This window comes from Amborella trichopoda, chromosome 5 (genome assembly GCF_054954075.1).
Source record: "Amborella trichopoda isolate Santa Cruz 75 chromosome 5, AtrichopodaSantaCruz75HAP2 v2.0, whole genome shotgun sequence".
Classification (NCBI taxonomy): Eukaryota; Viridiplantae; Streptophyta; class Magnoliopsida; order Amborellales; family Amborellaceae; genus Amborella; species Amborella trichopoda.
The window spans coordinates 43,632,474-43,654,015 of record NC_142340.1 but is presented as its reverse complement, the minus strand read 5'-3'; the positions used below and the strand labels follow the sequence as shown (position 1 = coordinate 43,654,015).

The 21,542-nt window shown below is 36.2% G+C and overlaps 2 protein-coding genes across 12 annotated transcripts; one reads left to right on the top strand and one right to left on the bottom strand.

Moving 5' to 3' along the window:
• The first annotated feature begins 1,305 nt into the window (after positions 1-1,305).
• Positions 1,306-11,641, top strand: LOC18432069 (heat shock 70 kDa protein 15). Of its 3 annotated transcripts, XM_088868129.1 has the most exons (11): positions 1,306-1,446; positions 2,042-2,114; positions 2,656-3,852; positions 4,928-5,155; positions 5,451-5,546; positions 5,630-5,869; positions 6,790-6,984; positions 7,116-7,262; positions 8,401-8,550; positions 10,088-10,218; positions 11,258-11,641. In XM_088868129.1, the coding sequence occupies exons 3-11, from the start codon at positions 2,683-2,685 to the stop codon at positions 11,466-11,468; spliced, it is 2,568 nt and encodes an 855-aa protein (XP_088724255.1). In that variant the 5' UTR covers positions 1,306-1,446; positions 2,042-2,114; positions 2,656-2,682; the 3' UTR covers positions 11,469-11,641. The 3 variants fall into 3 exon arrangements, with proteins under 3 accessions (XP_088724255.1, XP_006842242.1, XP_011622541.1); XM_006842179.4 differs by lacking the exon at positions 2,042-2,114; XM_011624239.3 differs by lacking the exon at positions 2,042-2,114 and having other exon boundaries at positions 1,306-1,590.
• Positions 11,642-18,822: 7,181 nt separating this feature from the next.
• Positions 18,823-20,539, bottom strand: LOC148782129 (uncharacterized). Of its 9 annotated transcripts, none has more exons than XM_088868130.1 (2): positions 20,106-20,539; positions 18,823-19,947 (listed from the first exon to the last, which is right to left on the bottom strand). In XM_088868130.1, exon 2 carries the CDS (start codon positions 19,816-19,818, stop codon positions 19,336-19,338), a length of 483 nt encoding a protein of 160 aa, XP_088724256.1. In that variant the 5' UTR covers positions 19,819-19,947; positions 20,106-20,539; the 3' UTR covers positions 18,823-19,335. The 9 variants fall into 9 exon arrangements, with proteins under 9 accessions (XP_088724256.1, XP_088724260.1, XP_088724258.1 ...); XM_088868134.1 differs by having other exon boundaries at positions 18,823-19,899; XM_088868132.1 differs by having other exon boundaries at positions 18,823-19,883.
• Between the last annotated feature and the right edge of the window lie 1,003 nt (positions 20,540-21,542).

The window sequence follows — 21,542 nt, the reverse complement described above, 5'->3', positions numbered from 1 at the left end:
ATTGTCGAACCGTCATTTGCAATTGTCGGACCGTCCTTTGCAACTATCGGACTGCCCTTTTCAATTGCGGGACCGCATTTTACACAGTCTGGAGCCCTACTACCGGACTGTCATTTGCACGTATCAGACTGCTATTTTCAATTGTCAGACCGCACTTTACATACTATGGAGCCCTACTGCCAAACTGCCTTTTTCAATTGCCAAACCGTACTTTACATAGTGACGAAGCCTTATTGTTGGACAACACTTTACACAGTGTCGGAGCCTTATTGCTAAACTAAACTTTATACAGTGCGGGAGCGCTACTACGGGACCGCATCTACGTGGTGTCGGAGTCCCCTATTTTGGTGGGATAGATGAGAGAGGCATGAGCATGAGTAAGGTAAAAAAGCAAGGGATGGTAGTTTAGGCATTTTTTATATTGGTTGTGGGGCTTTTGCGTAGGAAGAATATTTTATGGAAAAAAGTAAGAGAAAAAATTCGGTTGAGGTAAGTTGCATAGAAAGTGTAGCTTTGGGGTTTTTTTGTAATTTTTCGTTATTTTTTTTGTGACACGTATTTCATCTCTCTTTTACTGGGTTGGAGCAAGTTGAATAGAAAGTGTTGTTTTGGGTTTTTTTTTTGTGATTTTTCTTTATTTTTGTATAACAAGTATTTAATCTCGCTTTTACTATGAAAAGTAAGTATTTTATGTTTCTTTCACTTTTTCCCCGGGAAAAGCTGCTACTTTTATTTTATCGTGAAATTTAGTTTAATTTTTATTTTATTATATATTTTTATTTAAGATTTTGTAAATTTATTTTTCTTGTAAATGTTATTAAAAATACATTACATGCATAACATTTTAATAACACCTCATGCTATACTGACATATTAAAATTATTATTTTATAATAATGATTTTATCTAATTTTTATTATAACATTTTTTAATTTTTATTATATCATGCTTTGATGTATATCAACGTCCATATTTTGTATAAAACCATAATTTAAGGTTCAGACACTGTGGCACACGTGCCACTGCTCGTTTACTTTAAACCCTAGCTGTAGGCACAAACAAAACCGAGATAAACTTCAATATTTTCACCTAATTGCCCTCCCTTCTCTCCTCGTAGAGCCTTCTAGAATTCATTTCTCTCTCTAGATTAATCTCGCACCATTCGACTCCAGAAAGACGTCTAAAAAGCAAAAAGTCCATTTTGCTTCGATTAAATCTTTTTTTATATTCCTTTTTTTTGTTTTTCTCTCTCTTGTTTACCGTTCATCTCTTTCTCATATAAGGGGCCCCCACATACCTATCGACCGGGGTTATAGAACGGGACTTGTATTGCAAAAACTCCTGAATCGAGGGTTCTAGAACAACACAACATCATACTCTCTTTAGGTTTTTTCTGTCTAGATCGAAGAGTGCGTCTCCTCTCTCTGCCATTGTCCTCTGCCCTAAAGTGAGTTACAAACCCGACTTTCTCTCTAAGTTTTTGGGTTGCCTGTGCATCTCCCCGCTGTCATTCTCTGAAACCCTAGTTTCCCTTTCATCGCCCTTACTTTCCCTCTTTCAACTCATTAATCTATTATTGATTTGTACGGTGGTAATTTCTGTCTCTCTATGTAGCATGTTATCATATTTGTGATATTTATGTGGAGGTTTTTATACCGGTTTTGATTTTGAGTTGTAGAAATTATAGGTTTTTTACTGGATTTGTAGATTTATGTGATCGATTGCCGACTGATCAGTAGAGATATGGATTTTTGCCTCTATTGATGATGCAAATGTGGATTTTTTTGTGTGGTGTTAAAGTCTGGCTCTTGATTCATCAATGGACCCTAAATTTTCTATCTCTAGCATTTTGTTTCCTTCTGGTGACAGTCTCTTTCGTGCTTTTGCACAGTGGGGCAGATTTGCTTGATCAGTTGTTCATAATTGATTGATGTTTGGTTTTTGCTTTAATTCTCATCAATTTGCTTTATCTTGTTTGGTTTAGTGAAGTAGGGCTATCTGGATATCGATTTATATCAAAGATTTGTTTTTTCTCTCTCTAGATTTGCATCTCAGCAGATTTACATGACCACCTACTGGTTCCTTGTCAAGATCCGAGTTTATTTATTATTCACGGTGCGTGCAATGTAATGGGAAAAAAGTACATATGCATTTTAATAGTACTATTTGTTAGGGACTGTATTAAACCATTGATTGTTTTATTTTGCTTTTTTGCTGGTTTTAGCTGCAAAAATCATTGAAATCTAGTTTTTTAATTGATAATTCCATTCGCAGTTTGATCTTAATTGCCTGGGAAATATAGCGCTTGTCATATTGTGGTTGGTTTTTATGAACAGCTCCTGTTTGTTGATTGGAGCCTAGGTTATGCTGTGTATTGTTGCATTTTTTACATCCTTTTTTTTTTTTAATAGTTTGTCCAGAATGATGCTTCTTTTTTGCATCTTTATTTTTTACTTTTATTTTTAATGGTGTTGTTGCTTTGTTACGTTTTAAAAATTCCAGGATGTTTTATTTTGATGGAATCGTTTTAAATGATGTTTTTGTGACTGTGCTTGAAGGAGCTGTTTCTCGGTGAATATGTCTATGCTTCGTCTCAGTGTACGATATTAATACCTTGATAGTTATACCTACTTCTTTCTTTTTGTGTTTCCTCCAGGTTTCTGGTTGAAATCATTTGGCGAGGATGAGTGTTGTGGGTTTCGACGTTGGTAATGAGAGCTGCATTGTTGCTGTTGCCCGCCAACGTGGGATCGACGTCGTTCTGAATGATGAGTCGAAGCGAGAGACCCCTGCCATCGTCTGCTTTGGTGAGAAGCAGCGGTTTATCGGCACTGCAGGTGCTGCCTCATCTCTTATGAACATCAAAAACTCGGTCTCTCAAATCAAGCGACTCATTGGCCGCCGTTTCTCTGACCCTGAACTGCAAAGAGATCTTCAAGCCTTTGCATTCTTGGTAACCGAAGGCCCTGATGGCTTCCCCTTGATCCATGTTCGATATCTTGGCGAATCTAAGCTTTTCACTCCTACCCAAGTCCTTGGAATGATCTTATCAAACCTCAAGGGCATCGCTGAAAAAAACCTCAATGCAGCAGTTGTGGATTGTTGTATTGGTATCCCTGTTTACTTCACTGATCTTCAAAGGCGAGCTGTCTTGGATGCAGCCACAATTGCTGGACTTCACCCACTTAGACTAATTCATGAGACCACTGCCACTGCCCTTGCTTATGGAATTTACAAAACTGATTTACCTGAAAATGATCAGTTAAATGTGGCTTTTGTTGATGTTGGTCATGCATGTATGCAAGTCTGTGTGGTGGGGTTCAAGAAGGGGCAGCTTAAAATTTTGGCCCATGCCTTTGATCGATCATTGGGTGGTCGTGATTTTGATGAGGTTTTGTTCAGGCATTTCGCCACTAAGTTCAAGGTAGAGTATAATATTGACGTGCTTGCAAATGCTAGGGCATGCCAGAGGCTTAGGGCAGCTTGTGAGAAGCTTAAGAAGGTTTTGAGTGCCAACCCCTTGGCGCCCCTTAACATCGAGTGCCTCATGGATGAGAAAGATGTGAAGGGGGTTATTAAAAGAGAGGACTTTGAGCAGCTCAGTGTACCCATATTGGAGAGGGTAAAGAGGCCTCTGCAGAAAGCTTTATTGGATGCTGGGCTTGCAGTTGAAAACATACACTCTGTGGAGGTTGTTGGGTCTGGTTCTCGAGTGCCTGCCATTATTAAGATTTTGACTGAGTTCTTTGGGAAAGAGCCTAGGCGTACAATGAATGCTAGCGAGTGTGTTGCTCGAGGTGCTGCCCTTCAGTGCGCCATTCTCAGTCCCACATTTAAAGTGCGGGAATTTCAGGTAAGTCTTGTGTGTATTTACCTTTTCCTTAAGGCAGTCCTGGTATGACAACTCGTTTTGTGAAAAGATTGGGTTTTTGTGTAATAATATTTTTGAATACTGGAAAGTAAATCAACATTATTTAGGTTTTGAAATGATTTTCTTTGGTCTAATTCTGAAGCTTTGTCATGCTCATGGCTCTTGCAATCTATCTGCTTTTGTGGTTTTGTTTGTATTAGTTGGGCATCTATTTGTTGCTTCCCTTCTGAGGATTATTTGAGTGTATTTATTTATTTATTTATCTTTTGTGCTGGTAGCATTTTCTCGGGGTTTGCTTGATGGTTTGGTCATTTTAGTGAGTTTTTTTGTTTTTTGTTGGATTGGCTATCTTATGAAAGAACTTGGACAATGTAGTCCTCAGAATTTCTCATGTCATGTCAAAGTTCAGTTTGTATTTTTTAAAAGCATAAAGAACACTTGAAAACTTTAATATGGGATGACCTTCATTTATAGGGATATCACAATTTCCATTAGAACATGGTCAGAATGTTTGTGGCAAAATGGAGAAAAAAAAAAAAAACTGCCTTTCAAAAATTTTAGAAAGATGGGGAGCATGGTGGCTGATGATTTTTTTTCTATTTGGATAATTGATGCATGAGGGCCCTCGATACTGTTTTATTTTCAGTTTGATGAAACTAAAGTTGTGCTTGAATTGCACAAAAAAGTTATATAGTGCATGTTATTTGATAATATACGTATTTTGCTTGTTTTGATTATTTTTGGACATTTCAATGGGCGCATCACAAATCCGTGATTTACTAATGTCCAAATGAATCATCATACCTGTCATGTTCTGAGCGTATGTATAAACTTTTTACTTGTTAAACACAATGCTGTAGAAGGCCTGAACTCTGTAAATGTTTTCTATGGTATCTAATTTTCATCCATTTCGTTTCATATTTTAATAATTCTTCCATGAAATTGATTGTACAGTCTAAGCTACTATCCTCTAAATGAGTTATATTATCTGGTGTTGGACATGGCAGGAGGTTTTGCTTTCCCTGTTCACTAAACATTCATAATTTGGTGGTTTCAGGTTCACGAGAGTTTCCCATTTCCTATTGCTTTGTCTTGGAAGGGCCCTGCCCCTGATTCTCAGAATGGGGCAACCGATCATCAACAGAGCACAATTGTCTTCCCCAAGGGTAATCCAATACCTAGTGTGAAGGCTTTGACGTTTTACAGGTCAAGCACTTTTACAGTTGATGTTGTCTATGCGGATGTTAGTGAGCTGCAAGCCCCTCCTTTGATAAGTTCGTACACGGTATGTAGGATTGGTATTGTAGTGAATTCCATCACTTAATAGATATATATATATATAAATTTTCAACATCACTTAAATGAGGTGGCTTGACTTTCTATGTTTTTTGAATTTGGTGCCTTTATTTTTATTATTCGATGAGTTACATGGACTTCTTTATCAGAGAGAGGGAGAGGGAGAGGGAGAGGGAGAGAGAGGGGGGAGAGAGGGAAAGAGATGATTTTGAACTTTTACTGAGTGTCTTAGCTGTTATGTATTTGATGTGTCCCTACATCATTTTTTGAATTGATGGTTTCAGATTGGTCCTTTCCAATCTGCAAAAGGAGAACGGGCTAAAGTGAAAGTGAAAGTTCGTCTGAATTTGCATGGCATTGTCTCTGTTGAATCTGCAACTGTGAGTTTCAAAACTGATGTTCTTACATTCTTACTTATCTTTATTAGTTAGTTCCCTGATGACTAACTTGTTGATCATTGCAGTTGCTTGAAGAAGAGGAAGTGGAGGTTCCTGTATCACCTGTAAAAGAGCCTGTGAAGGAAACAAAGGAAGCTACGAAAATGGAGACTGATGATGTTCCAAGTGAATCTGGACCCCCACCTAGTGATGAAAACGAGGTAAATATGGCGGATGCTAAACCTGCTGGTGATGCCCCTGGAGGACCAGAAAATGGCATTCCAGAATCTGGGGACAAACCTGTTCAGATGGAGACTGATGCAAAGGTTTGTGCCCTAGCAATGTACTTTCCTTGGTGATTCTATCTCGTGATGTTTCTTGCTTATAATTGAGCTCTGACGGGCAGTACTAGCAATATCAATGGGAATTCATACATGTGAAACAATTGCTGGTATCACCACCTTTTTTCTTTCCTTTGTTTTTATACATAAACCCAATTGCTGCTATGGATTTCAAGTGGCGTTGATTTTGTCTCAGTTCCCTTTACTCCTTTTCTGAACGACTTCTTCCTTTTGGAGCATTTGTTCTATTATGATTGGTTTCATTTTAAATCGACAGGTTCCCCACTTCAATAAGTCTGCATGATAATTCTTCTCATTATTCTTTCAAATTGAGGGTATGGCCCTTTATAGAGAACAATGGAACATGATTCATGTAGGCGACCCCAAATAATTGGGATAAGGCTTGGATGATGATGATGATTCTTTCAAATTGATAATTCTTATTAATCTTGTTATCAAGAAGTAGTTCTCATGGGCTTTGACTAATCGACTGAGACAGCATATGTTGGGTTGATGGGATTGTCGGAGATGCTATTTAATGAACCTGTTTCCCAGCTGCTTCTCTATGTGCATGTGCGTGCATGCCTGTGGGTGTGCGAATTATGCAGTTGTGGCTTTTTGTCAAAAAGCTAGGATTGAAACAGTTGTTATAGCTGAACTTTGCTATCAATCATTGAGAAAAAAATCGATCTTCTTTGTTGCTTCATCAGTCGGGTCACCTTCCAATTATATTTTATTTTTTAGTGTATATCCACTTAGAATTGTCAAAGCAGTATTTGCTGACAAAGTTATGAAATATCACATGCTCATATTGGGACTGCCTTTTTACCTCGTACTTTTTCATCACAATGTAAGCTTGGGACAAGCCTTTTAATGTGGTATTTGGTCTTGCTTATATGGTGCAGCCTGAGGCTTCTAAGAAGAAGGTTAGGAAAATAAATGTGCCAGTTTCAGAGGTGGTGTATGGAGCCATGGTGACAGCTGATCTTCAGAAGGTTATTGAGAAGGAGTTTGAGATGGCACTTCAGGATAGAGTTATGGAAGAAACCAAGGACAGGAAGAATGCCGTGGAGGCATATGTCTATGACATGAGAAACAAGGTAGAGTGTTTTTATTTTTCTATTTTTTGGGGATGGTTGGTCCATAACTATTCCTGAATTTCTACCTTATTTTTTTTGGTATTATAGATTACATTTTGGGGTAACCATTAAGATATTTGGCATTGCAACAGCTTTATGATAAGTATCAAGAGTTCGTGACGGAGTCAGAAAGGGAGGCATTCTCCCAGAAGTTGCAGGAGACAGAGGATTGGTTGTACGATGAGGGAGAGGATGAGACTAAAGGTGTTTATGTTGCCAAGTTGGAGGAGCTCAAGAAGGTGATTTTTTCAAGTGTCAACTGAATTTGAGTTTTTGTAGTTTGAAACTTGGTTTGAGCTACCTGATATGAGAAATCACATATCTACCAACATGCGCATTGAATAAAATGTGCAGCTAAAACTATTCAATAATTTTGGGATTTCATATCCTGGTAAAACATAAATATTATACTGGCGAATAAATAGGGTGTGAGATTACTATCTTTTCATGACATGTTGTACCCTCTAATTTTCATTAAATCTCGGGAGTTTGAGGAATCTTTATACGCAGGGAAAGTATATAATGTGACCATTTACTTTTAGTACAAAGTGGCCACATGTGGCTACATTTATTTCATTGACCAAGCTCAAAGTTCAAAAAAAACTTTCCCGAACTTTGTGACACCCAAGCTATCAGATTTCACATCGGATGGTTATAAGTAATTGTGACCTTTTTGTACCAAAGGTAAATAGTATCATTGTATACAATCCCTTATATATATGTATGTATGTATGTATATATAGAATGGTTCAGGATTTTTTATATTAAACTAGGCATGTCTAAAATGCCGTTTCCGTATTAAATGAAAATAATGCAGAAAAGGTATTTATTAGTTAAGATATTAATGGGCACAATCTTTGATTTAAATTAGATAATCCCATCAAACCCCCTCAACAGAAACAAAAAAATGTCCCATTAGGATAGATTAGATAATCACCCTTCCCTCCCTCCAATCCACACCCCCATGCGCCCGTGCGCACACATACACGGAGACCAAACTGTTCCAATAAAAGAGAATATATGTTAAATTTGGAAAATAGTTGGTTGAGGTTTTTATGCTACATTAAATTTTAGTAGATATGGTATGAAGAAAGGAATGACAATTACACTATAGAGTAATTTTTTTTTCTTAATAATACTGAATGACTCTAAATTATGAGGAAATAAGAGACTCTTTTTTGTTGAAATTAAATATTTCAAAAAATAAACTTCCAACTAATTTTGCAGTGGGAGTTTCATCCAATGCACCTCTAATTGTTGGACAATTTGAAACTTGCTTTCTATTTAATTGAGTTCCTGCAATTTTGATGCGCGCTCTCTCTCTCCCTCTGTCTCGATTTCTGTGGTATTCTTTCTAATGAAGAAATGGTTTTGCAGCAAGGCGATCCAATTGAGGAGAGACACAGGGAAAATACAGAACGAGGGCCTATTGTGGAGCAGCTCATTTATTGCATTAACAGCTATAGAGAAGCAGCACTTTCAAAAGATCCTAAATTTGATCACATTGATGGTGCAGATAAGCAGAAGGTATGGAAGTGTATTTGTTCAACAACAAATACTCTTTTAGTACATTATCACTATATTATTCATTAGAAAATGTTGTCTACTTGTATATTGAAGTTAGACAGTGTTTAGGGGTTCCTGTTTTCTGAGTATAAATATTTATTTACTTGGATGTGGCGAAGTAAAAAAGGAATGGGGTTGAGGTCACCCGTGCCTCAGCTACCGATCTCGGTTTCCATGCGTACCAATGCTAACCCCTTTCGAAAACTACAAACGGTTTAATAAAATTGCTATCCCACTACTAACGGTTAACATTTAAAAATATATATTTATTTGCTTAGGTGTTGACATGGTTTGGGTCTCATCCAATAATAGAATTGTCACTTTCCTTCTGCTAGACCACTTACTGTGGTTTTGCCTTCCAATTTCTACCGTCTCGTAAGTCTTCAGTCTCTGTTATGTGAAAACAGATTACATACCCCTCTGTACCTCATACCGAAGGGTCTGGCTGTTGGTATCTTCAAGCCCTTAAACCAAAATTGAGCAGAAACTAAGCATGTTGACACAGAAGAAGTCTCTGTTCGTATGTCCCTGAAATAGTTTGTATGAAATAAGTTTTGGTTCAATGTAGATCACATCTCTTTTATAGGTGAATAATTGCAAATTTCTAAATTCAAAAACTAGAGACTGGCTCGTAAATTGTGGAGAATTGTTGAAGAAAATGGGTGCAGCCATGTTTAGAAGGGACACTGTTAGGAACCCAAGATTGGGTATGAAAAAGTGTGAAAAAGGAGCAATAAGAAACAATGAGTTTTTTGTTTTTATTTTTGATAATTCATGCAAAGTACTCTTTCTAACAAGGAAGATCCAAAATAACTTTTTACTCTTCTTGCTGATCAGTGACACTAAAGTTGCTTTTCTTTTCTATTTTTCGAAACAAATTTTCCCTTTGTTTTCTTTTAAACCCTTTTTTTGGGGGGAAAATTATAATTTATACTCTGCAACAACTTACTGCAAAACTCAATTCCATCGAAATCTTCTCTCTCAAAGAAAAAGAACCTACTTTTTTTTACCATACAACCTCACTTCGCTGTTGCGATTACTCCATACTTTGCAGGGACATTAGTGAGCATATGCTCTGAAATTTTCCTTTGAGAGGTAACATATGAAGTATCGGTGAAATAAACAGTAAAAAGCTTTGAGTAAGGCTTCTACGATCTACTCTTTAAGAGCCCAAAACGTGCACCTGCTTCTTCTTCATCATGGTGCAGTGGAAAGGATGGGTGTTAATTAGTTTCCTCCTTGCACCTATGGGAAGAATTATTGCCTTTTAACTACTGTGAAACTTTTAAAATAAGTTGTTGCTATTTAGGATTATTTTTTCTTTTGACGAGTATTGTAGCTCATCATAACTAAAAGTCCTCCAGTTCTGTGTCATGTGGTAATTTCTTAGTAATGATGACTAGTTACATATTATTTTAGCAAAGCTCAGTTCATGTGTGGTGCTTCTTTAACTGTTTGGCTAAGTTGAAGTCATATTTGATGTTTATTAAAATGTCAGGTTGTGAATGAGTGTACTGAGGCAGAAGCCTGGTTGAGAGAGAAAAAGCAGCAACAAGATGCATTGCCCAAGCATGCAAATCCTGTCCTCTTGTCTTCTGACTTGAAGAAGAAAGCTGAGACCTTAGACAGGTAATCTTGAATGCTATATCTGCTGGTTCTTTCTTTATCATTTATTTATATGCTCACTTTTTTTCCCCATGAAACGGGTTACTCTTCTCTATAATTTTTATTTTTTTTTATATATATATATATATATATATATATATATTTTTTTTTTTTTTAAATTTTTTTTAATTTTTTTGGGTGAGTCAGTGGGGAGAGGATCCCTACCCTTGGTAGGAATTGAGCCTATGATGTAGTGTTGCAAATCGTCAGGCGCTAAGCATTTAAGCCTGGGCTCATTACATGTCTTCCCTATAAATTATGAATGCCACATATATGCCATTTCTGTTTTCCTTTTTTAGTAACATAAAAAAGGAAATCTAACATTGTTCTATCTGCCGTTTTTATTGTGGATTTCAAATGAATTATCTTTTCTACAATTATTCCAGAGGAATTCTTATGAGGTAAAGTATAGAGCACACATGGTAACCACCAGGGCCTCGTTTGATGCTTCTCTACACGTTACATGTGGGTCATGTTTTCCTCTGTACATGCCAAGCCTAAAAAACTATTATGCATATTGCCATTGTGTCAAAATTAACAGAAATTTAGTTCCATTCAAGGATGAAATTCAGGGTTCAAATGCTTTGACGTCAAAGTAGCTAGCTTTTCTTTCACTTTACTGAAAACAGAAAAGCAAAAGGGGAAAAAAGGCTTTTGTCTTGATTGATTGAAAATTTGCCTCTAATTCATTGGGTTTCAAACTCCTGTGGTTGGTTGCCTACTGGTAATCTATTGAATATCTATGATACTGTCATTTCTTTCTATAATGATTTCTTAACATGAGAGAGAGATCTTCAACATTTAAAACATTAATACTAACTCAGGAATCGGGTTTGGCTCAAAGATGGTTGAGGCTGAGTTTTTATAGCCTAACGTCTCAAGTTCCATTCCTATGTAAACTTGTCCAAAAAAGAAAAAAACATTGATTTTAACTCAGGTAACTAGTTCTTTCCTTTTTGTGTTCAGGTAGCTGACTCTCTTTTCTATGTTCAACCTTTAACAGGTTCTGTAGACCTATCATGACAAAGCCAAAGCCTGTACCTGCCAAATCGCCAGCTCCTGCTGAGAACCCACCCCCTCCTCCCCATCCCACCGAAACCCAACAAGAGAGCGTGAACCCTAGTGAACAGGGGCCCGAGGCTGAGGGCCAAGCCCCACCCCCTGCCACTGAGCCCATGGAAACTGACAAATCTGAAACCGCCTTTCCTGAGTGAAAGCTCAAAACAATCTCCCAAGGTATGAAAATAGTTGGGAAGTTCTGAAAAAGCATGCTGCCTGTTCAGTTGTTATTCATTAGACAAGCCTCGTTTTTTTCCAGTAACCATATTTGGTATGTATTGTCTCTTGTTTATTTTCTCTGTTATCGGCAAAAGCATTTTGGTTTGTAGCTGAGTGGGGCAAGGCAGTCTTGTGGGTGGTGTGTTTGAAAGGTTGGAGCCTCTGAACTTTTGGGGGGCTCCATTTATACAGGTATCTCTAGGAATCCGGTTTTCGAGGATCAAGAGGTAGTAAGACTGTAATGTTCTTTGCTTTGTTCAGCATTCTCCTAGTGATTTACGTTTAGAGATATTCTTAGTGGAGATCGCTTCTGATTTTTTTTTTTTTCTCTCTCCCTTTGCTTTCCTACATACTTGTTCAAAATCAAATATACGGCGAAGTGGAGATGGCATATGTTATAGCCTTCATGAACCTATTAACAAAAAAAAAAGACAATTGTTTTATGAACCAAGCCAATATTTATACCTTGAACAAGTGGTCATTCTTCATTTTCCTTGTTATCTTATATTTGGCTGTTTATATTTTGCATCGATATAATGCGCTCCGTATTCTCAGGAGCATTGGGTGATACTATAGCATTAGGGGCTTGGGTCCTGAACCGAGTCTGGGTCCCTATAGGTCCGGCCTTGGCTTGTTTTTGTTGTGATGAAAGGGCCACCCAGCACTTTGCTCTCTGTGTTGCTCAAGGCAAATGGAATCAAGCAAATGCATGATTCCTATGTGTTGTCATGATTTGAACCTTGATTTCAGGGCACGGGTTGAATTCTTACCAAAACTCCCTGGTTTCATACTGAAATATTTTTACGTGCTCATATCCTAAAGCTATGGGGGTTCATAGGATGTGTAACTAATCAAAAATTCCAATTTGCATTAATTCAGACTGGATAAACTTTTAAGAGGGTAGGATGCATGTATTGGAAATTTTGGGAGTCAATTTTTTGGCTCTAGTTCCATGATTTTGAAGGTGGAGAAAATTTTAATAGTTCATATGCCCCTAGAAATTGGTGCGTTTGTAGGCATTGTGGAGTGTTGTTAGAGTGTGGGCTTTAAACCCATTGACTCCAACTTCGCAAATATCCAGACTGTCGGCATGCCTCCGGAACCCTTTGTTCTACAGAAAAATGTAACAACCATGGCAGGGAAGGTGGAAATAAGCCTCGAGTCAATTCGCGGAGTGTCATCGAGAGAACGTAAGGTGAATGTGTGCTGCCAGTTGAAAGTCTATTCTGAGACCCCTGCCCCTAAAAGATCTTCTAGCCTTTGGATTTAATATTATGGGTTCCTATGTGATGGGGTCTCATGAATGTGAGGGCCCTACAATTAGATGGTCGTGGATGTTCGCTTTCCAAAGTGGGCGTCTCTAGGGTACTTTGTTGTGCATGTTGTCTAAATAATTTGGGAAGATGATTTTTAGGTCTTCAATCTAAAAATTTGATACCTACACCATCAGGAAAATTAATTTTTTTTTTTTTTGGTCTCATGGAAAAAGTTTATGCAAGGTTGCATCCTTCAAATGCAGAAGTCAAGATGCAATTTAAAAATCCAATGGAAAAGGTAGCTTTAATGTTGACAAATCCTGTTATTGATTGTCTCAACATAGATATGGAAAAAAAAAAGATTTTGAGTTTTAGAAATAGTGCATTTGGCTATATAATTACACATTATATGGATCGAATCTATTTGATTTTAATCATTTTTTGAGTTTAAAAGTTTATATTTAGATATAAAAATAGATTTTCATATAATCCTGCAATTTCTTATACCAAACTTGCATGCTATGATAAAATTTGGAGCTGCTCCTTATTAATTGGATTGTTTAAGGTTCTTGGATTGTTTAAGGTTTACCTATATGTATTTACTTCTAGGGTGGTTTGTATAAGGTTGAGACTTTAAATGATCAAAGTAGGTACAATTTAAAGTGTGAGAAGATGTTTTGGTATTGAAAATGTTTTGGTGGCATAAAAATTTGTTTTGATATTTAGTTATAAAATTTATGTATCTCAAGGTCGAGATGATTGATCGAATTGAGGGTTTTTTGGCACTCATTTTAATATCTAATCATAAAATTTATGTATCTCAAGGTCGAGATGATCGGATTGAGGGTTTTTTTTTGGCATCGAAGCATACTTTTTCTAATGCGCTTTTAGTTTGATTTGTTTATCTCCTCAAACCTTTTCGGAGGTAGTGATAATTTTCGGCCTTAAAATGTTTCACGACTCAACCAAATATTGTTTTTTCAATACAAACCACAGATGAGAGTGTCTAAATAAAAAGTGGAATTAAAATCGGAATTCTTTCCCAAATAACTGAAATTAGAAAAGTCTTGATTTCTCAACACAATTAGTATGTACTGTATGTTTGTCTAATTTATCAACGAGAGCACACTGTTAGCTATAGAAAAACGTGAAGATCGGAAAGGGGCTGGGTTCGTGGTGGTAGCACCCACATCACCATATTGCGGTTTCCATTCTTGTTGTGGTTTTCATTTTCATCGTTAACGCTACTCTACTTGTACTTTCAAAAAGCTAATTCCTAATCAACTTAAAAAACTTGGTAGGGTTAGTCTTCCCCCATTGAATTACCCTAAAAAAAACAAAAAAAAAACGTGAAATCATACTGGGAGGATGATTTTCTAGTGAAATGCCAATTTCCGATGTTTGGTTTATGGTGATGTGGTGAGAAAGTACTTTCCCAATAGCATCACGACAATATAAAAGCATGGGAAGTCAGCACAATGTTTTCCTGAGTAGAGTTAAGACCGTTTACCTTTGGGAAAGTACTTTTTCATGGGAAAGTATAGAATAAAACCGTTTACCTTTGGGAAAGTACTTTCTTATGGGAAATTATAGAATAAATCATTGGAAAGTACTTTCTCATGGAAAATTATAGAATAATATCATTCACTGAGTGATGTTATTGGGAAAGTGTTTTCTCATGAGAAAGTATAGAATAAGACTAATTACATTTGGTATAAGGTGGTCATATTAATCTTGACCATTGGATGTGAAATTGGTTGGTTGTAATTATTCCACTGACAATGATCAAACTTCAATAGAAATTTTCTCGCACTTTGTGACACATCCATGCTATCAAGTTTCACATCGGATGGTTGTAGGTAATTGTGTCCACCTTGTATCAAAATAAATAATCTCATCATATACAATCCCCTCATGAAAATATAAAAGTACAAATATCAATTTCAAACTTACTATTGTGTGACATTACTTACCCATCAATGGATCTTATACAATAGAAATCTCTCTCTTGAGAGTTTGATTTATTCGAACCAGTGGAACCCTAAAAACTGCCTTCTCCATATATCCAGATCCTCTTTTTTTGGGAATGACAATAGACCTAATAACTATGTATGTTGTGTATGGTACAACTAGTAGCATTCATTCTTGGAAAAGTTTATACGAGGTTCTAACCTTAAAATGTAGAATTAAGGTGTATATCAAAGATCCATGGAAAAGAGGCGCTAGAGAAATCTCTAATTGGTTATTGCGACATTGGGATGCATGAATATGAAAATAAAGAAGATTTTTTAGTCTAATAATTTTGCATCTTGCTACATATCATATGGACCGTTTAATTTCAAGATTTTCATATGTTTATAGATTTTTACTTGATTTGATAAATTCTTGGAGATTAAAATTTTATAATTAGATATGAAAATTGATTCTCGAGCTATCCTAAGAATTTTTTACGCCAAAATTACATCTATGATAAAATTTGGAGGTGAGCTTTATTTTGATTATTTAATGAAGCAACCTTACACAAACCACACCTTTCAATCTTAATATTTAAAATGAACACAGGAAGGACGTGTGTTTTTTTTTTTAAAAGTTATTGTCATTATTAATGCAGTTTCTTTAAGGTCTAGGCTTTTTGAAAACAAAGCAAAGCCTTACCTTGAATCCTCTTTTGGAAAGCACTTTGGGTATCAGAAATCTCCATGATGCCTCTAAAATAAATATTTAATATTGACCATGACATTGAAGTTCATAAAATGCTACACATCTTGTAGATCTATGAACACTTATTTTAAATGCGAAATGGATGGTGTAGATAATGTGTTCAGCAAACATTGTTGGTAGGGTTTAAAATTCTAATTTTTTTCATAACCATGATAGTCAAGGTCGAGATGATTGATTTGAAGGTTTTTCGACACCCTAGTTGCAGTTTTTAGTAATTTTTGAAGTGTAGTTTTACTTATTTTGATAAGGTCGCAACGCTATCGAAACAATTTCATTTTTTATCTGAGTGAAGCATTAGTATGCTGAGTGGACCAAATATGGCACAAAGCACCCGTTTTTTATCCCACTTAGTAGTGTCCACATCCAGAGACGGGACTCGGCTTGAGTTGACCCAAGTCTTGGCCAAGCCAAAAATATTGAAAAAACAATTCTCAAAAAAAGGAAAAATATGTTTAAAGTAAAATTAAACAAAATATATCGAAATGGAGTTAAAAATAGTTAAAAATGGATTTCGAAAAAATCAATTTGTGATGGGTGTTATTTTAAAAATAATCAAAAAATAAGGGAAAATATAAAAAGAAATATTTCTGACCAAAATACTTTTCAAATAAGTAAGTATTCATGGCCAAAACACTTTCCAATCTTAAACAACAAAAAACTATATTACAAATAAATTTCTTATTTTTTGGATTTTTTATCTGTTCTTGATTTACTTTTTTTTTTTGAGATCTCCAAGTTGACCACAGGGATACTCGGCTTCACCGGTCCGAGTTAGGAAAATCCGAGTTTTTGAACACTGCTACTTAGTAAAGGCTAAGCATAAATTGTGGGCGCCCGAAGAGGGCTTTCAACTTGTTTTCTAGGTTTGAATAGTGGGCATCATGGGATGGGATGAGAACCCGGTTTATACTTGGAAGCTAAGTTTGAGACGGCAGTAAAATTATTGCAGGGAGGAGCGCATATGTAGGAATGCAAAGTGCACTTGGAGGCATAAATCACAAGTTAATTTCTTAGTGTTTTATCATCATTGGTTCACAATATTTTATTTTTATTTTAATAATTTTTTTTATCAAAATACCTATATGAGATGAACTAATTAACTTTGTAATTATGTTATTTGATTTAATTTAATTTTAAAAAACATTTGATGATGAGTTGGAATGGTACTATAATTCTAAAATGCTAAATAGTGCATCTCTGGTGTTTATATTCTCCAGTTTTAATGTATAAATCATTTTATAGTGAAATTTGTGTCGTGCACACTTGAAAGGTTACCTAATAAAAATAAAAGTAGTTCTGATGAAAAATAACAAATGGAAAATTGTTTCAGGCGGGCTAGATCGCATTTCTTCATATGCAGTCTAGAAGTATAAAGCATCCATTTTAAATATGGATGTAAATATGAGGTCCATCTAAAACCAATTAAAACTAATGTTCAAATATTTTCTTAATAGAATTATTATTTTTAATTTTTTAAATTTATTTATTTTTTATATTCATGATCTCCATCCTTAAAAATTAAGTCCAAAACTCCATCTCAAAAATACATTTATTAAGGGGCACATCCATAACAATTTGCCTGGTATTTTAGTCATTTTAATAAAAGTACTAATATTTTATTTTTGTTCAACTTCTTTTTAATGGTTACTTTTTGTTCAAGCTATTATTAAAATATTGAAATACCAAATGCAATGTAAGGATTTGGGTATGCTCATATTTTACAAGAGATGCTTGCTATTTGACTATATTCGAGCGCATCATGAACTACTTGGTACCACTATCGTTGGAAGAACAATACCTGACGAAAGAGCTCCAAAAACTTTACGATTGCTTATTCAATAACTACGATTTTTGACTCTAGAACTGAAGCATTTCCTTGTATTTGAGAAGAACCTCCGAACTTTGATTTTTTCGTAACAATTTCGAGTTAGATAGCAATAATTCAAAGCACTTCTCATTATACTCTTTCAAAAACCCAAAGACTCATTCGTATAGATATGTAAAATACAGGATTTCCAATTATAGCAAGAATATATATATATATATATATATATATAGAAAGAGAGAGAGCCGATGCTCTAAATAATCAAATTAAAGCCTATCTCTAAAAATTCACTAGAAAAGGTTGTTTTAATGCCCAAATATCCTCAAATTGATCATCTCTACCTCAAGCTACATGGACATAAAAAAACATAAGATTTCAAGTTCTAGAAATAGTGCACCTCGTAACACAATTTTCGGTTGTCAATTTTCAAAAATTTCTAAATTGTTATAGATCTTTTCGATCGACACAATTTTTTAAGCTTTAAATTTTATAATTAAAGATAAAAATATATTTCAAGATCATCAGAAAAATTTTCATTATTGAAACCAAATTTGTCAATACCATTGCCAATACTATTTGAAGGAGCACATTACCGAGTGAAAGCTATACAAGGATAAGGCCCTACTTACCCAAAAAAAAAACAGATGAAGCCCAAATAATAAAATTAAGACACATCTCAAAAATTCATTAGGAAAGGTTATTTCGATGGAGACTCTCAATTTGATCAACTCAACTTCAAGAGGTACGAACATGAAAAAAAAAAAAAAAAAAATTTATTTCAACTCATAATAATAATACATCTTGTAATGTATTATTTAGACCGTTAATTTTCAAAGTGTTCATATATGTGCTCGATATACACTATTTTTCAATCTTAAAGTTTATAATTAAATATGAAAATAATTTTTTTAGGCCATCATAAATTTTCTGATATTGAACGACATATTTTTGGCAGATGCCCCCTACATTGATTATTTAGGGCATCGGCCTTACCCAAACCGCACACGGTAAGATAATGTCCAATCAAGTATTTTTCAAGATAAGTGTCCAACCAACACCCTCCATACTTTAATGTTATTCTAGTTATGCACTTTCTCCATGGCTGAAACATATATGCAAGTCCCGTTTCTGCACCAGAAGGAATCAAGTATAAACAATTCCATTCGAGAGAGATCTGTTCAAAATTTCAAATTCCTTCTATTCCATCGAATGTACGAAGATAAGAGAGAAGATAGTGAGAGCTGTTCAAACTCCTATTCCGTCAAATGGTGAGAGATTTGTTCAAATTCCATGTACTCGTTCCATCACAAGTAACAGAGAGATATATTCAGATTCTTTCTATTTCATCATATATAAGCGATGTATAGTGTACATTACCGATGACTGAGACCAAAACAGAGAGAGAGAGAGAGAGAGATGTTTAAATTCTCCTTCTATTCCATCACATATAAGCCATGATGACTGTGACCAAAACAGGGAAAGAGAGAGTTGTTTAAATTCCTTCTATTCCATCACATATAAGCCATGTACACAACTAATGACACAGCCCAAAACAAGATTACCCCATCATCGATTAAAGCCCAAAACAAGAAGATTACCCATCAGCGATTAAAGCCCCAAACAATAAGATTACCCATCATAGATTAAAGCCCAAAACGAGAAGACTAACCGCAAAAAAGAAAAGAGGCCCAAGAGAAAGGAGTCCATTCCCCCTTGCTTAAAAGAGGGATCACCTTCATCCCTCACCGTGCGTTAAACTGATGGATGTGTGTCGTAATTATGCTTCATCTCAGTAATCTGCACATTGATCTATCTACCATGAAAACAGAGAGAGAGAGAGTTAGAGAGACAAGTAGCAGAAACTGGCCCTTCACTCAGATTCTTCCACAGCAAGAGAAGAGAAAGCGAGGACACCAAACACATAGTCACAAAGAAAGAATGAAAGAGAGAGAGATAAATATAGAGAAACTAAGACGAGGGAGAAGGCCCGAAACCCTTTTCTCACTTGATCTTCCCCCTAAGCTTGACGCCCAAAACCCTCTCCACTTTAACCTCCTCCACTTTAACCCCCTCCACTTTAACCCTCTCCACTTTAACCCTCTCTACTTTAACGCTCTCCACTTTAACCCTCTCCACTTTAACCCTCTCTACTTTAACCCTCTCCACTTTAACCCTCTCCACTTTAACCCTCTCTAGAGCTGCAGGCACCCTCTCTTCTTTAACCCTCACCCTCTCCACTTTAACCCTCTCTAGAGCTGCAGGCTCCATCCCCGCATCGAGCTTGCGGGCGTTCCCTGGCAGCGCATTTGTTCCCTTCTTGTTGATCCTTGCGTCCAATTTCTTCACAGATGGGACCTGAGCACCTGCTCTCATGGCTGCGTTCACTGCCTTAGGGTCTTTGAGCTCACTCACCTTTTGCTTGGTTTTGCGAATGATTACTCGTTCCCGGTCTTGGGTAATCATACCTGGGTGCCTGTTAGGCATGGTGCCTGCTGGAGATTGGCCGGAAACTCAAGGATTCGCCTGAAGTTGGCCAGAAATTCCCAGGTCTTGCCAGGAAATGTACTGTAATTAGGTATCCGCCAGGAATCAAACGGATTAAGTGCGATTTCACTAAAATCAGACCAGAAAGAGAAAGAAGGCTGAGATTTTGGCAGGAAAAGTATAAAAAAATCGTCTGAAAATCAAGATAAACGACCAAAGAGTCCAATAAAACAAACTAATTACAGATCTTACTTAGAAGCTTAGACAACCTTTTTTTTTAACAGTACCTAGAATCTTAGACAATCGTCAGAGAAAATAAACCTTGATCAAATATCGAAGGCTTGACGGTGGCCTGTAATGTAAAAATGGCCAGGAAAATCAAGGAACTATGCCGCAAACTTCGAGAGATACGGCCGCAAATGGAAACTATCACCTGGAAAGTAAGGAACCCTGAGAGAAACAGCGCCAGAAAATTGGAGATAATGGACAGTAAAACGAGAAAACACGCTGAGAAAGAGCGAACTTGCGCCGGAAATCTGAGAAAAACACCGGAAAATTGAGAATTCGTCGGAAAGCGAAGAGTCTTGGTCGGAAAATGGAAAAGCGAGGAGCTAACTGGAAAAAAACGAGGTAAAACAAATCGGAAAACAAGGAAACGTAAATGAGAATGCAGAGAGAGAAAATAGAACTGACCAGGTAATCCGAGAAAGGCAATGCGAGCGAGCGAGCGAGAGAGAGAGAGCGATATTTATAGAGGGAAGAAGGCCTCTCTGGGAAGTTTGAGGGAATATAGAACAATTTTAATGTTTAGATGCGTCCGCTTCGTATTGCTTGGCGATCACGAAAACGTTTATCACCGTTCGCTTAATGGTTTGGACAGTTGGACGGTGATGCAGTTGATTTCTTCTTCATTAACGTGAGGAGCAGAAACATCTTAACCGCCCATTTGCTGGGTTAACGCCTATGGACGGAGAGCAGATACTTACGTTTGGCGGGACCATTCAGCCCCATTGATACGGTCATGATGACTTTTTTTTTTTTTCTTTTTTTTTTTTTTTTTAATAGGGCAACCTTTCTATGCTTTTTCCAACACTCTTTATATATTTCTTCTAATCCAATAGCTCATTCCGAGTCGTCAGCTGAAATCGTCCCAACCCAATGGTTTAAAAAACGGATCGATGGCTCGAATCGGGCTTCCAAAAAATCAATTCGGATCGACGAATCGGTTATTTGGATCGAGAATCGGGTGAATCAGTCATAATAAAGTTTAAAAAAAATCCAAATAAATTATTAAAATTTATTATAAATATTATTTTTTAGGAATTCAATAAGAAATGAGGGTACTCCATTAAGAATTTTCATGTTTTTGAATGAATATGTGAATATTGATATGTTCTATCCCTACATGAACCGCCATTCAGCATTTAATTTACATCACACAAAAGGATAAACATATAATTATCATGAAATAAGTATATCAATATACATGGACTACAATAAAGCATAAAATTAGCAACATATGATCTAAAAATAAAATGATAGACGACGTTATTGTTCTTCTTAGTCACGCTGGTGCCATTGATTGAATTCGTTTAACAATTCATTGATTCGATCTAAAAACGAATCATCGATATTAGCAGGCGTCTGACTATTCCCAAATCCCTTAATGTTAGTGTTTTGTTGTGTTCCCAATCTAAAATCCCCGAATATTGTCTATCCTTCAT

Excerpts from the sequence above, each read along its gene's own strand:
- LOC18432069 (XM_006842179.4), top strand. The coding sequence starts at position 2,683 with ATGAGTGTTGTGGGTTTCGACGTTGGTAATGAGAGCTGCATTGTTGCT. Across the intron at positions 3,853-4,927 it reads TTAAAGTGCGGGAATTTCAG|GTTCACGAGAGTTTCCCATT; the intron begins GTAAGTCTTGTG and ends TGGTGGTTTCAG. Across the intron at positions 6,985-7,115 it reads TCTATGACATGAGAAACAAG|CTTTATGATAAGTATCAAGA; the intron begins GTAGAGTGTTTT and ends GCATTGCAACAG.
- LOC148782129 (XM_088868130.1), bottom strand. The coding sequence starts at position 19,818 with ATGCCTAACAGGCACCCAGGTATGATTACCCAAGACCGGGAACGAGTA.